Source organism: Nuphar pumila, chromosome 9 (genome assembly GCF_984573655.1).
Source record: "Nuphar pumila chromosome 9, dmNupPumi1.hap1.1, whole genome shotgun sequence".
Lineage (NCBI taxonomy): Eukaryota > Viridiplantae > Streptophyta > Magnoliopsida > Nymphaeales > Nymphaeaceae > Nuphar > Nuphar pumila.
This window is the reverse complement of record NC_143257.1, coordinates 118,614,950-118,628,757: the sequence shown is the minus strand read 5'-3', so window position 1 is coordinate 118,628,757 and position 13,808 is coordinate 118,614,950. Positions and strand designations below refer to the sequence as shown.

At 39.8% G+C, this 13,808-nt stretch overlaps 1 protein-coding gene across 1 annotated transcript in view; it reads left to right on the top strand.

The window, feature by feature from the left end:
* LOC149829055 (Tryptophan/tyrosine permease) overlaps positions 1 to 13,808 on the top strand; it is a 40,899-nt gene that overhangs the window by 14,176 nt on the left and 12,915 nt on the right. Inside the window, exons 8-12 of the mRNA XM_090017884.1 lie at positions 1,692 to 1,761; positions 3,749 to 3,850; positions 3,919 to 3,971; positions 4,473 to 4,623; positions 4,720 to 4,804. Of these exons, the coding sequence (XP_089874010.1) occupies positions 1,692 to 1,761; positions 3,749 to 3,850; positions 3,919 to 3,971; positions 4,473 to 4,623; positions 4,720 to 4,804 (461 nt within the window). The remainder of the gene's footprint in view (positions 1 to 1,691; positions 1,762 to 3,748; positions 3,851 to 3,918; positions 3,972 to 4,472; positions 4,624 to 4,719; positions 4,805 to 13,808) is intronic.

Sequence of the window (13,808 nt, the reverse complement as noted above, 5' to 3'; positions counted from 1 at the left end):
CCTCAATATTGTAATGCACATCTTACATCAGTTAATCTCTTGTTAAGCTCCATTCTCATAGTGCACTAGGGATTAGGAAAATAGAGGCACATTGTGCACTGGCAGAAGGTCAAGATTTCATCATAGGGAACCAAACAAATATATTCTCAGCCCCATGTCTGTTGCTTACTAACCTTGGTCACATTGCTGGGCATTTTATTACAACAGATTTCCACATCAAGGATTAATACATAAGAGATAATGTGTCCTCTTTCCTGAGGCCATCTGCATGGAGGAGCATCCCTCTAGAACCTTGTTAAGATAACAAAAGAAAAATGCTTGATTGATTGAGGAAATGCATTGAACAATATGGAATCTAGAACTACAGGAAAACCAATGATTTTGGTTTCTGTTTCATAGTAAGTTCATTTTATTTCTTCTTTCTTGCCATTCCTGAGATATAAATTTGATGTGTTCTTTTAATGTACTTCAATCTAAGTCACACGGACTCGGCTAAAAGGTCGACGCACCCGCGTCGACACGCCCCGACACGGGTGTGGCTTCGGACACGGTCAACGCATCGGGGCTGAGTCCGTCCATATTTTGGACTCGTTCAACTTTGCCCGAGTCTATTTTTGTCCATTTATTAAAATTAATTTGGACTCGGATCGGGTCCGGACCCGACCCAGATTGGACTCAAGACGGTATCGGAGTCGGGGCCCGACCCTTAAGAGGCTACGCAGGGGGAGGGGCAGACGACAAACCTCTCCCCGCCGATCGCTCCCTCTCCCCGCCGATCGCTCCCTCTCCCCCACCCGTCCCTAGCTCCTCGTCCCCTTCAGGCTCGCCGGCTACCCAGACCCCGACAACCGTAGCTGCCGGCGACGCCATCCACCGGCGACCCCATGCACCGGTCCTCTCAGGTATATCCCTCCTCCCTCTTCCGCCTGCCTCGTTCGTGTTTTTCGGCAGGGAGAGGAGGCCCCTGCCTCAGTTTCTTTTCCGGCAGGGGGCGGAGCCCCTTGCCTCGGATCTGTTTTCCCGTAAGGGGACTCTCTTGTGTATTTTACTTCAATAGAATTACTTTTTTATTTTTGCTTTAAAATTTACAATCTTATTATTGTTATATATAGATATATATTTAAAAAAATAATTTTTGAAATTGCTCTGCACCCATGTCGCACCCGTACCCGTACCCGCACCCGCACCCATGTGACATATACTTCAATGTGTTTTTTAATGTTTAGACTAATCCAGAAGCCTGATCAGATAATTTTTTAAAAGCAAAGAATGCTAGTAGAGACGGCTTTAACAGCTACTTCCTTGCTTGTTTTAATCATTCTGGTGCTTCAAGATTTCAAGAAGTTCACTTCTTCCCTTTCTTAAGTCTTTTATTGCCTACCGATTAGTCAAAACAGAAGATTTATTTTCTCTGCCTTGTTGGCCAATGACCTTTTCCAAGTTGACGTGCAATATTTCTAATAAATTCTGTCACAGTCAAAGCCCATAATTATGTACTATTGAAGAAATGAAGTTAACTGTAGCTTAAAACAGTTAAATAAGCTAGCATGCACTTTACAATCTTGTAAATGCTGAATTTTTTTTCATGTGATGTGTAGTGGACCTGTTTCTGTGTTGTTACTTGCTTTGGCTCAAAAATTAAGTCAGTACCACACAAGATTAACTTAGTTCTTTTTTCTTCTTTTCTTTAGCCAGCGGTTTATCGGGGCTGTAAATGGGATTTTGGTTTTCGGTATCCTGTTTTCCTTTACTGCTCTTGTGGTAAGCTTCTTCTGGCAATGAAGTGTTTTCAGTGAAACTATTTGGAGATGTAATTGTCTTGTTGCTTTCCAAATATGTAGTTCTCATAATTCTGTTGCATAGATTCTTGTAATCAGTCAGTCTCTTTAACTGGTGCTAAATCCAATACTAAGTATATTCCAAAGCATTTAAAATCAATAGACTTATCTAATTGATAGAAATTTTTCACATCACCTGGCCAATCTTTTGATGGTTCATCACTACTGCTACTAAATAAAAAATAAAATAAAATGGTTGTGTTTCATGTTCATGACTTCATGGTGTTATTTATCCTTCCAAATGTTAATGCTGAAAGGGTAGGTTGTGCGAAGATTTCCTTGTGATTTCCTTGCGATTCATTATATAAGGCAATGTTAAAAATGATTTCTGGGTGACGAATTTTAACATGACTTGCAATAAAGAATCATGAGAATACTATCGACCTCTTCACTAGTAGTGTGACTAATATCTTTGATAGATTTAAGCTACTAATGTGCATGAAGTAATTTTTGGCTGCACACGTATTCTATGACACGTCTGAATCTTATGCATCATAGAATCTGAATATTGTTCATCAGCTGCTTGATTCAGGGGGTTTAATGCTTTGTGCTAGCTTCTTATGCTCAGTGCAGAATATCTCATAGTACCATCATTTTCGGCAAGATTATGAAAACCCATAATCCATTCATGCCCTTTTTAAACCAATTAGAAAACAGCTGAGTCGTCGTCTTTAGCTGCAAAAGATAAACGGATTATGCATCAACTTCGTGCAAACAGTGGTCATATTAACAGGGTCAATTTGGTGCCAAAAGTGGAAGCATACACAAGCACATCCTGGACATTGATCACCTTCTAAGAGCTGTGTATTTACTCTTAGTTTGATATGGGTTCTGTAAAATATTTTCCTGTTCATATTTGAATCCGACTCTGAACCTGATTACATGATATTCAAATATGTCAGATCTAGTAATGCCTATGCCTGACCCATTCCCACCGATATCCATGACTGACATCATAGTTATTCATATTGTAATGATCTGGAAAATTATTGGTCTTTTTGTGGAAAGTATTAATAAACCATCATGACATTTTACAAAAAACAAAAAAATAAATAAATAGGGGAAAAGTGGAAAACTTAGAATATAGAGTAAAAACCATTTCGATATGATGTAAACATTCTTAACATCCTTTTAAATGTGACAAACGGAGAAAACTAGAAGTTAATAACAGCTTGAGTCATGGATAGTGAAGTCGTGGCTTTTCAAGATCAGACACTATTAATTTACTTTTTTCACATGTAAAAAGCAGTTTTGCAAAATTGATGTGAACTTAATAGTTGCTGTTAGGATATGCCTTCAGGGGCATAGTCATTGACCACTTATCACATTTTCTCTTTTTTCTATTTTGGTGAAATCCAAAATATCCACCATTCCGGAATTTGGTAATCTATGTAAATTAGCTCTCACATTAATAATCTTTATGATATCATAATGCAATTAGCTGCCCATGAAAAAGTGGTCATTTCTTTCAGTTAATTGTAGCTTCCTCATCCTCTCTTGTTTCCCATCCTAGTAAGTGGAAGATCACCCATGATAGAAGTCATCAGTTCGTTGATGGAATGAGTTTCTTGCCCATAGATGGTTTTAGTGATTTGTGAAGCAAAAGTTTGAATAATCCACATTGGTATTCAACTTCGTCGTATTATGCAGCACATCTTTCTAGTTAACTAAACCTAGAGATAATACAAGTAAATCATGTTAGGACTTAAAACATATAAAAAATTTCATTTTCTAGCATTTCAGTTTTTTCTTTTCTTTGTTGTATCCAAATTAAGTAATAGCTTTCTTCAATACGTGCCTTCCTGAGAGTTATTGAATATCGTGAAGATATTAAGATTCGTCCTCCTCTACCAAGCTTCTCTATGCAGCAAGTAGTAATAGAAAAATACTTTTTTTTTTCTTTATTATAGGCATTGTCTGGTAAAGATATTCAATGGAATTCTCTTTTGCAATTCCATGTGGAAGCCATACCTCAAAGCATACCAGTAATAGCACTTTCATTTGTATACCAGGTAAACTTTTTGAGGTTAATGAACAATCTGCTATCCTGGTAAATAACCTTGTTGGTGTATTTTCCCAGAATGTGGTACCGGTTATTTGTACCAACCTTGAGGGGAATCTGTCAAAGGTTAGGTATGTCGTTAAAGCAATTTATTCAGTTAATTATTGTGATATGTATCATATGTATCTTTTTACTTGTGTTGGAGCATTCATCTGTGGTTTTCTGTTAGTTTTTCTTTCTCCTCAAGCCAACCAATATCCAGCCCTTTAACCTTAATCAATTTTTTAAATAACTCGGTGGTGCTTTGTGTTAGGTGGCATCACCAAGAGTATTTAGTAAATCTATAAAGGAACACATAACTTCTTTGGAAGCATTTTTACATTCCGAATTTACAACTAATAAACACGACCATATAATCCCAAGTCTTGCACAACTTTTCTGAACTCTTGGGAGTCAATCAAACCACTTATGTTTTCTTGAAAATCAAATATTAGCTATTACATTTTCAACTCCAAGATGTTGCTTGCTTCATTGGTCAAGCTAACTCTGGAGGTTGGTTTTTTCTTTTTCTTTTCCTACCAAGTATCTCATGCCATAATATAAGTTGGCCATTTGCAATCTGCACTTTCCAGGACTGCAATAGTACTGGGAACAGTTGTTCCACTCGTTTTGTTTCTCATCTGGGACGCAGTCATTCTTGGAACCGTTCCAAATCTTGAGATAAACAACAATCTGGTTGTGGACCCTTTGCAGCAACTTCGATCCAGCAACAGTGTAATTGGAGTAAGTTCTTAGTAAATTGCTATGCCTGTGTGAGTTCCAACAGTTGATTTTGTCTGAAAAGAAAGTTGATGCATTTCAGTGTTGATTTTTCTGCAGCCAGTTGTTGAATTGTTCTCCTTACTTGCAATTGGAACCTCATACATTGGATTTGTCTTTGGCCTTTCAGATTTTCTTTCTGACTGTAAGTGATCTCTTTTCCATTTAAAAACATTGAGTTTAGTCATTAATGCTTCACCACAGCATGTATGTCATGGGTTTTCTATCATTGTGTGAGTTACAGAATGTAGGAAGAAATGGTGGCATCAGGCTGAGAACATTCTCCCAAATGAACTGATAAAGAAGTGAATTATACAAAAAAAGAAAAATCTCCACAAATTGAAACAAAAATGAAGCAAATGGTGTTGAGTTGTAAATTGAAACTAACTATAAAAAGAAAGCTTATCATACTTTATAATAAGTCGGAAATAGCAATTGATCTTATCAAGCTACTATCCCTTTAATGCTATAATCTTCTCATTTTAACGTAAAAACTGATGTGATCGATTCAATTCAACCTATGACCTTGTTGTAATGAAGTATGTGGAATTACAAGCTTAAGATGCAAAAGCATCAACCAAGTCCAATAATGGACAGATACAAATGCACAATAAGCACATAAGCAAGAAGTCAACGATGGGACAATACAAAAAGCCTCAAAAGGCAAAGCCAACAAGTAAAGAATAAATATTATTGAAGGAGGCTTGAGAAATACATGAAGAGAACAAAGGGGAACACCCCTTATTTATACACAAAAATGTGAGAGGAGGACACCATTGGGAGCTCCCCTCATGGAGTAGTTGGGGAGCTCCCAACGGTCATATTTATAATTGTTGGGGCCCCAACGATTCCATGAGTGAGGCCCCAAATGATATAAACAAAAAGAAAAATAAAAAGTAAAAAATACATAAAAAAGAAATACAAAAAATAAACTAAGAAAATAGTTGTTTCTAGAAAACAACTATGAGTACATGTGAAAAGACAAAAATGCCCTTATTGGGCAAACTAGAACTATATATTTTAACATTTGTTACCTATGTCACACGGACTTGCCTAAGTGGCCGCTGCACTAGCATCGACGCGATGCGGGTGCAGCAAATATGAAAATTTGCCGCATCGAGTGTGGTCAAACAAATCTGGGTGCGGTCAACCCGCACCCAGGGTTACGTTTGTCCAAAATAAACTTGGTCAATTTTGACCGAGTTCATTTTGGTCCAAAATTAAAAGAAATTGAAAAGTAGGGGTGGGGTGGTGTTATTAGGGCATGATTGCGTCCCCTGTTAAAATGTATGCATATATAATTATACATATACATATATATTTATGTATATATAACTATATTTATTATTTTTTTTGTATTAGCCTACTAGGGGCATTTTGGTAATTTTACCCTTTGTAATAAGGACCGTCCACTAGGGACAAATTTAGTCTTTTTTGTATTTATTTTTATTTTTATTTTTTGTGTCTTTTTTACATTATGTAAGGGCACAATCAAATGTCCATAGAGTCGTTGGGAGCTCTCCAAGGCCTCTCTCTTGTGTATAAATAGGGGCTTATCCCCTCTCTTGTATTCAATGCTTTTCCTAAGCATTCTACTCAATAAAGATGATATTTTTTATGTTCTTGTGTTATTGTTTTTTTACTCTTTGAAGTCTTGTGTATGCACTTTGTGCTTGTGTAGTGCCTTAGTGCTTTTATTTTGTTCTTTATTGTACTTGTAATAGTGCTTGTGCACTTTGTTTTTGTTTTTTCTGCATATTTCATTACTTGGTATCAGAGCCAAGAATTTTTTCTTGGTATTTTTTCCGCCTTTTTGAGTCTTGGGATTCTTTGGTTTGAGCTTGTGCTTCGTGAAGGAATCATGATCGGTGTTTTTCTTGGATTCAAGGGAGATCTTGACCTGGTATGTATCTTAAATCTTTATTTTTTCTTGAGTTATCTATCTCATGCATTATGCATTGAGAAATTACTCATTTTTCTTATATTTGAAAATTTATTTATTATTTTTGTTAGATCTAAAATCTTTAAATGCTTTTCAAAATTATTTTTTAAAAATTATTTTATAAGGCTTATAATATTTATTTGGTTTTGTGAAATGATATTTATATATGTGTATGCTTTTATGAGATCTAGTTTGAATCTTAGGTTTTTTAACTCTCTTTATTTAATATGTACACATATGATCTAGTATTCTTGAGCATGTGTTTTTGGTACTTAGATACTTTATTTGAGCACTTCATGGTTATAAATGTCAAAACATGTTCTTATGTATGACTTTAAATTTATTGTGCTCTTTTTGTTATATTGGACTTTGTTTTGTTATTGTTAAAGATTTTAAAATTATTTGAAATATTTATTTTTAAAAATGGCTTTGTGTGTCATTTACGAGTATGATTTTATGGGATTTTGCTTAACTTGTGTTTGAATTTCTTTCTTTTCTCTTTGATGTATTTTTATGTGAAACATAGAATATTTTATGTAGTATTAAAGATTTTATTTGATTAAGGTCTTAGTGATCATGGATATCTCGTTATTTTGAAATTTGAATAAATGATTTTTCATATTGATATATGACCCTTGTGCACTTGTGATTGTCTTGCATACACATTAATGAATGAGTTTTGTCTATTTGGGGATAAATAATTGATCATGATTTCTTCATACAAAACTTGTTCTTTTATGGAAATTATGAACTCATCCATGTGGGATTTATTTTGAACTCCTGCATGAGGTTTATGGATGTTTTTTAAGTGTGCTTTTTTTAAACTATTAAAAGTATTTATGGTATTGTGTGTTCTCTTATTAGCCCTTTTAGTGGTCCTTATGATTGTGCCCATTTAGGCTATAGTTTTATTGCACTTGAATGATTTGTGCCTTGTGGTTGTGATATTTCTTAGACTCATGGCTCCTTAATGATCGTTATCTTACATGTTCTTTACATAATGTTACCTCACATGAGTTTTAATTTTTATGTTTTTTGCATACTTGGTATCCATGTTATGAAAAGCGTTGAGGTGTAGCGAGGCGCTCCACCAAAAATCGAAGTGAGGCATAAAGCGTAAGCCACAAATATTTTTAAACTTAAAAAAAAATTTAAAAAAAATTAAAAATAGAAATAAATAGAAGAAATATTTTATTGATGAAGCACCAACCAACAAGAAATAGAAAATCTCAAATAAATATAAAAAATATGAAATTAACATGTAAAAGTAACATTAATGCAACAACTTGATCTATGTAAGTATCTAAGAAATAAAATATGAGCATTTAATAAAAAATTAAGTAATAAAATCTCTAACAATCAAATTTCTCAACATATGTCATCATCAGAAAATGCATATTAGCATTAACAATTTAACAGCCAAATGTTAATGTATTTTTCCAAAACTCTTAAAAAAGACTATTACAACATTCACAAGTACAAAAAAAAAAAACCAAAATACAGAGAGTACCTGTCTGAAGTTCTTCTTCCTTTCAGCAAAGAGAGAGAGAGAGAGAGAGAGAGAGAGAGAGAGAGAGAGAGAGAGAGAGAGATTATAAGTTTTGGTCCCACGGGGTTTAGATGGATCCAAAACAAAATTTGGATAGATCCAAATAGGAAAAACAGAAAATCAGTTCAGTTAGGTTATGACAGGTTTTACTAAAAAATTCGGTTCTCCTAAATGGTTGGGCAGAAAAATCTCAAATTTTCAAGGATTGATCTAGACACGTTTGGGAAGGTCTCGTTAAAATTTGAGGGTCTAACTCCACGAGATTTGGGATTTATGAGGTCGGGAACAAGAAAATGAAAATCTGGTTAGGACTGGGTTTCAGGTTTGGCAAGGTTCGATAAATAGGTTGGTTCTCCTAACTGGTTTGGAGTTTATGACTGATTTTTTGCAGAGTGGTTAAGGACATGTAGCCAAACTCGTTCTGGTTAGGGAGATATGACTGTTCAAAGTCGGTCCAGATTCTACAATTATCAGCAAACTGAAAATGAGCCTTAACTAGGTTCACATATATGGGATAGCTCTTGGATGGGTTGGGGCTAAGAACAAAGGCTGGGACCACTTACTGGACTTAGGTAGGCTTGCTAGGGATGGTCTACAAGGGTTAACATGGTTGGGTTGGGCTGGTACTGCACGGAATGCACGACTGCACCATGTAAGCTTCGAGTCCACCGAATGGGCCTGGCGTACCTTGGAGATGGAGGGCCTTGGCTGCAGCCTTGGTCTTCTTGTGATGATCAAACCCACTAGGGATCAACCCTACACTTGAGTAAGGTTTGGACCTTACTGAAAGAGAGACGAGTCAAGGGAAGGGACTTGTAACAAGGTCAAAGAAGGGACCTGATCAGATAAAGGCCTAGGGGCCAAGGGAAGAGAAAGGAAGAGAGGGACACGCCCAAGGAGAGAGAGAGCTTCAACTTATTTCATATAATTTTTCATTTTTTTTCAATAACAAAGGGTTGAGCCTTTATATAGGCCATGACTTACATATTTAACAAGATGGGAATACTAAAAACAAGAAACCATTAACTGAAATATATAAAACCTAACTAGCTAACACCTAACTTAGCAAGAAATCTAAACTTAGGTAAAACCTCTTGCCAATTTAGGTAACACCTAAGGGCCTTCTTAAACACCATCACATGTCCGTCTAGGCCACATTTAAGAGGGTTAGACGCCCTCCAAGGGAGAGCCACAAATTCTCATTGATACCAATAATGCCCCTGCAAGGTGGATTGGGTCAGGACGACTGGATCTTGGCTTGGTGGATCCGATCCACTTGGGTCCGCTTCATGAAATGGATTTTAATTGGGCAGTTTTGGTTCTTGGTGTAATGCCCCAAAATTTCAACTTGTGATTTCGAAAACATTATCGAAAAACCTTTCAAAGATTTAAAGTTTTCACTTTTAAAAACGACAGCGGAAGACATTTAGAAAGGAGTATAAGTCAACAATCCTGGGTACGTTAGCTGAAAAAACCCATTATTCACACAAACAACTACTTAAAAGAATTGAGGAAATGAGACAATAGATTATTCATAAAATCTGTAGTTTATTACAAAATGAGCATTTTCTCAAAGTTCAATAATCTAAAGAAAAACTCCAAAACTCAGAGCCAAGCCGCCAGTAGAAAGAAGAGAAATCTTGAGCCATGTTGCATCACGCCATCGGCCGCTTGTGAAGTCCTACTCATCACCTGCCCATGAAATGTGTCAGTTTCATAACAAACCAGTAGGTGCACGAAGAGATAAGTAGAATAAAATAAAGCAGGACATTCATGAGATAAGTAGTTATTATATTAAAACAATCAATACAATTGTAATCTATTCTAATCAGTGTAACATGTGAAAAGAGTTATTGTTTGAAACATTTCAAGCAGTGTAAGTCTCAATCATCTACAACTATTCAAAAAGATATTCTTTAAGTTCTGATATTAACTGACCTATAGGTACGCACAGACGCGAAACGTAGAAACAGTCGTGACCGATCTGGGGGTTTATTATGTTAGGTGTTTTTATTAACCCGGATGACTGACTGAGTCCGCTCCTAAGGGGACGGTCAGTGACCAAGAGAGTAAATCCTCGAAGGCATTCGTGGCCCATGGATGCATCCAACTTCTGCAGAAGTACCTGGGAGTTACCACCTAGGATAATTTATGGTAATCACAATTCCTCTAACTCCGATGATTGGGGAAACCAAGTCTTTTGCCCATGGGGTGGTTGTTAACAACCTGTCCATCGGAGTTTTTGTACCATCCATCCTCTCCCTTGATGAACCGTGAAGGTCGAATGGGTACGACGGAGGTTTCTTAACCGCCGCCTCATTCTACATGCTCTGGTCTGTTAGACCCACTCGAGCATCTTGCCTGTGAAGGCGAGTTATTACCATTTATGTGATCTCAGCATTGTGCTAAATGCACGCATCGAGGTTGCTACAACCTCATCATCCAAACATCGTAACACACATGGGACGTACTTGTCCAAAAGTACGGTCGTACCTTCCTAGAGGTACGACTACGATGAGAGGGCAACAATTAATGTCTTATGATTCTTTTGGTTCATACATGACATGTATTGTTCTTTGAGCAATTAGCCTGTGGAGGTCGACATTATCTTATTGATATCTATAAGGTGTTGATTGCCCACTTCAGGGTACTTCATTACCTCTCGTAAAACTTATACCGTACATGTCTTAAGGTTCGATTACAATAGCAATTGTCGTGTGTTTCTCTCTAGAAATAAGTCTACCTAAAGAGTTTTACATTAAGTATGCAATTTCAAAAGAATAAGGATGAGAAAACGCAAAACAGATAATCACAAGTTAAGTAATCCCACAGGTAAGCATGTATGCCAAATAAACTATTCTATCACAGAATCCTTATATTTTATTTCATTCATACAAACCCTCCGTGCGACTTTCCCCTACCTCGGGATGCCGTGCAGCTGCGTGCGTCTACGAGTGTAGATGATACGAGGCTCAGGCCGCGGAGCCAGAGCGGGGTTCGATGCGAAGTCTGCAAAAGTGTGAGTATTCAGTGCTACATTATTTATCATGCGGAGAATAGAAAGTCAGGCAGGGCATCGCCCTTGGCCTGTCGATCGAAAGAAAAAGAGGCAGCAGGGGTGTGCCCTTGTTTGCCGAAATCAGAAAGGCGACAGGGGGCGAGCCCCTGCCTGTCGACAACAGTGAGGCGGCAGAGGGCGATCCTCTGCCGGTCGAGAATCAATAGGCGGCAGGGGGCGAGCCCCTGCCTGTCGAGAACCAAGGGGCAGCAGGGGGCGATCCCCTGCCTTCCCAAAAACCAAGAGGCGGCAGGGGGCGAGCCCCTGCCTGCCCAACAATCAAAGGACGACAGGGGCATTGCCCCTGCCAGCCAAGATTGGAAGGCGGCAGGGGCATTACCCCTTGCCTGCCAAAATCCTAGAGGCAGCGGGGGCGAGCCCCTACCTGCCGGGAAACACGGGGGCAGCAGGAGACTAGCCCTTGCTTGCCGAGATCCAGGAAGCAGCAGGGGCACTGCCCCTGCCTACCGGAGATCGAGAGGCGACAGGGGAACTAACCCCTACCAGAGAGAGAGAGGCCGGGGCGACAGGGGCCACCAACCTCCTGTCGACCCCTTAACCGGTCATAGAGGAGGGGCACGGGCGACAGGGGTCGCCGACAATCTGCCGACCCTCAGACAGGCCCCAAAAGGAGAGGGAGGGTGTCGCACGGGTCACAGCCCCCCTGCAGGCTCTCAGACAACCTCAAGAGTAGAGAGAGAGAGTGATCGGGGCGGCAAGAACCACCAACCTCCTGCTGACCCCTTCGCAGGTCACAGAGGAGAGGGGGGGGGGGTGACAGGGGGACAACTGACCTCCCATCGGTTGCCCGATCACCCACAGGGAAAGGGGGTGTCGCAGGGGCCATTGGCCTCCTGCCGGCACTCCGACGAACGCCCAGAGAGAAGGAGACGACAGGGGCCCCGTAGGCCACTTGTCGGGCCTTTGATGGGCACAGAGGAAGTGGGAAGGCGCGGCAGGGGCCGTGCGCCGCCTGTCGGCCTCCCGGCGAACCCTCAAGAAGAGGGTGAAGAGGGAGGGCACGACAGGGGCCATCGGCCTCCTGTCGTGCCTTTCAGCGATGTGACAGAGAGGGAGGTGAAGGGAGAAAACAGCGTACCTAGGAAGAGGATCGCCGGCCTCGTCGTCAGTCGGCAGTGGTTGCAGCGGCGGCGGCGATCGACGTTGGTGGCGTGCGCAGGGAAGGAGGAGAGGGTCGGCGCGAGGAGAGCGAAGAGCTTCGAGAGGGAGGCGTGCCTCCCCTCCCCCTCCTGCGATGCTCTTAAAGGGCTCGGGGGAAGCGATAAATGGGGAAACCCTGATGGGTTTCCCTTGCCGGGTTGAAGGTGCGGTGGAGTGCGGCGCTCGGGAAGAGGATTTCTTAAAATCCTCTTCTCGAGTCTGGTTTTTAAAACCCTATCGAGGATGGGCCCGGGCCCGGGTCCGATACTATTTATTATTATTATTATTATTATTATTATTATTATTTTAAACCGTGGGTTTTACACTTGGAGCGGCTTGGTTGAGCTTGGGTGACCTTGGTTTTGGATATGAGTCCGGATCCCGGAGAATTTGGATATGGTTCCAAAATGGGATCGTATCAAGAGACGAGAGAGGGAGAGTGAGAGAGACTAAGAACCAAGAGACGAGAGAAAGAGAAGGAGAGGGAGAGACGAGAGAGAAAGAGAGGGAGAGCAAGAGAGACTAAGAGGGAGAGATGAGAGAGAAAGAGAGGGGGAGAGAGAGGGAGATCGAGAGACAAGAGAGAGGGGGGAGAGCGAGATATAGGGAGGGGAAGAGAGCAACGAGAGAGAAAGAGGGGAGAGGCCCTAAATTAGGGTCTCTCCCCTCTTTCTCTCTCGTTGCTCTCTTCCCCTCCCTATATCTCGCTCTCCCCCTAAATTAGGGTCTCTCCCCTTTTACGAGTCAAATGGGGGCTTTGACCCCCATTTGACTGAGGTGCATGCCTCATGCCAAGGCGTGCCTCACCATGAGGCATGCACCTCATAACCCCCAAGGCTACAAGCATGCACCTCATGGCGCAAAGTGCCTCGCCATAAGGTGAGCCACATTTTTAGTAACACTGCTTGGTATTAATAAAATTTGTGTTTTTTTGAGAACCTTCCATGTGTTTGCCTTTTGTGGGTTTTGTAAGTGTACCCTTTGTGATTCACTTTTGGTCTTGTCCATTTTTTATCTGTTGATGGACATTCTTGTTAAAGACTCTCATTGGTGGATATTTTATTTTTTCATATGATTGTATTTAGTTCATGCTTTTACTAAACTTATTTGAAGGTTTTACTTGACTTAAAATTGTTGTCCAATCGGTTCTTGTTTCTTAGAATGTGTCTTTCAAAGATTTCCTATTTGCCTCTTTATATGGCTTTGTTAATCCACCACTCTTCTTTCGATACATCCATTATTATTTGTTTGGCCTTATCGTGGTGAGTTATATGTACTTCTGTGTTATTGAACTAGGGCTAGTTGTTGAGGTAAGTTATATATGCACCTTTATCTTCTTGTCAGTATAGATTGTCAATGTTTTTTGCTCTAACTGACAGTTGATTGACTTCTGCTTCTATGAGTGTGTCCTATCACTTAATTGTTTTTTGTGCACCTCG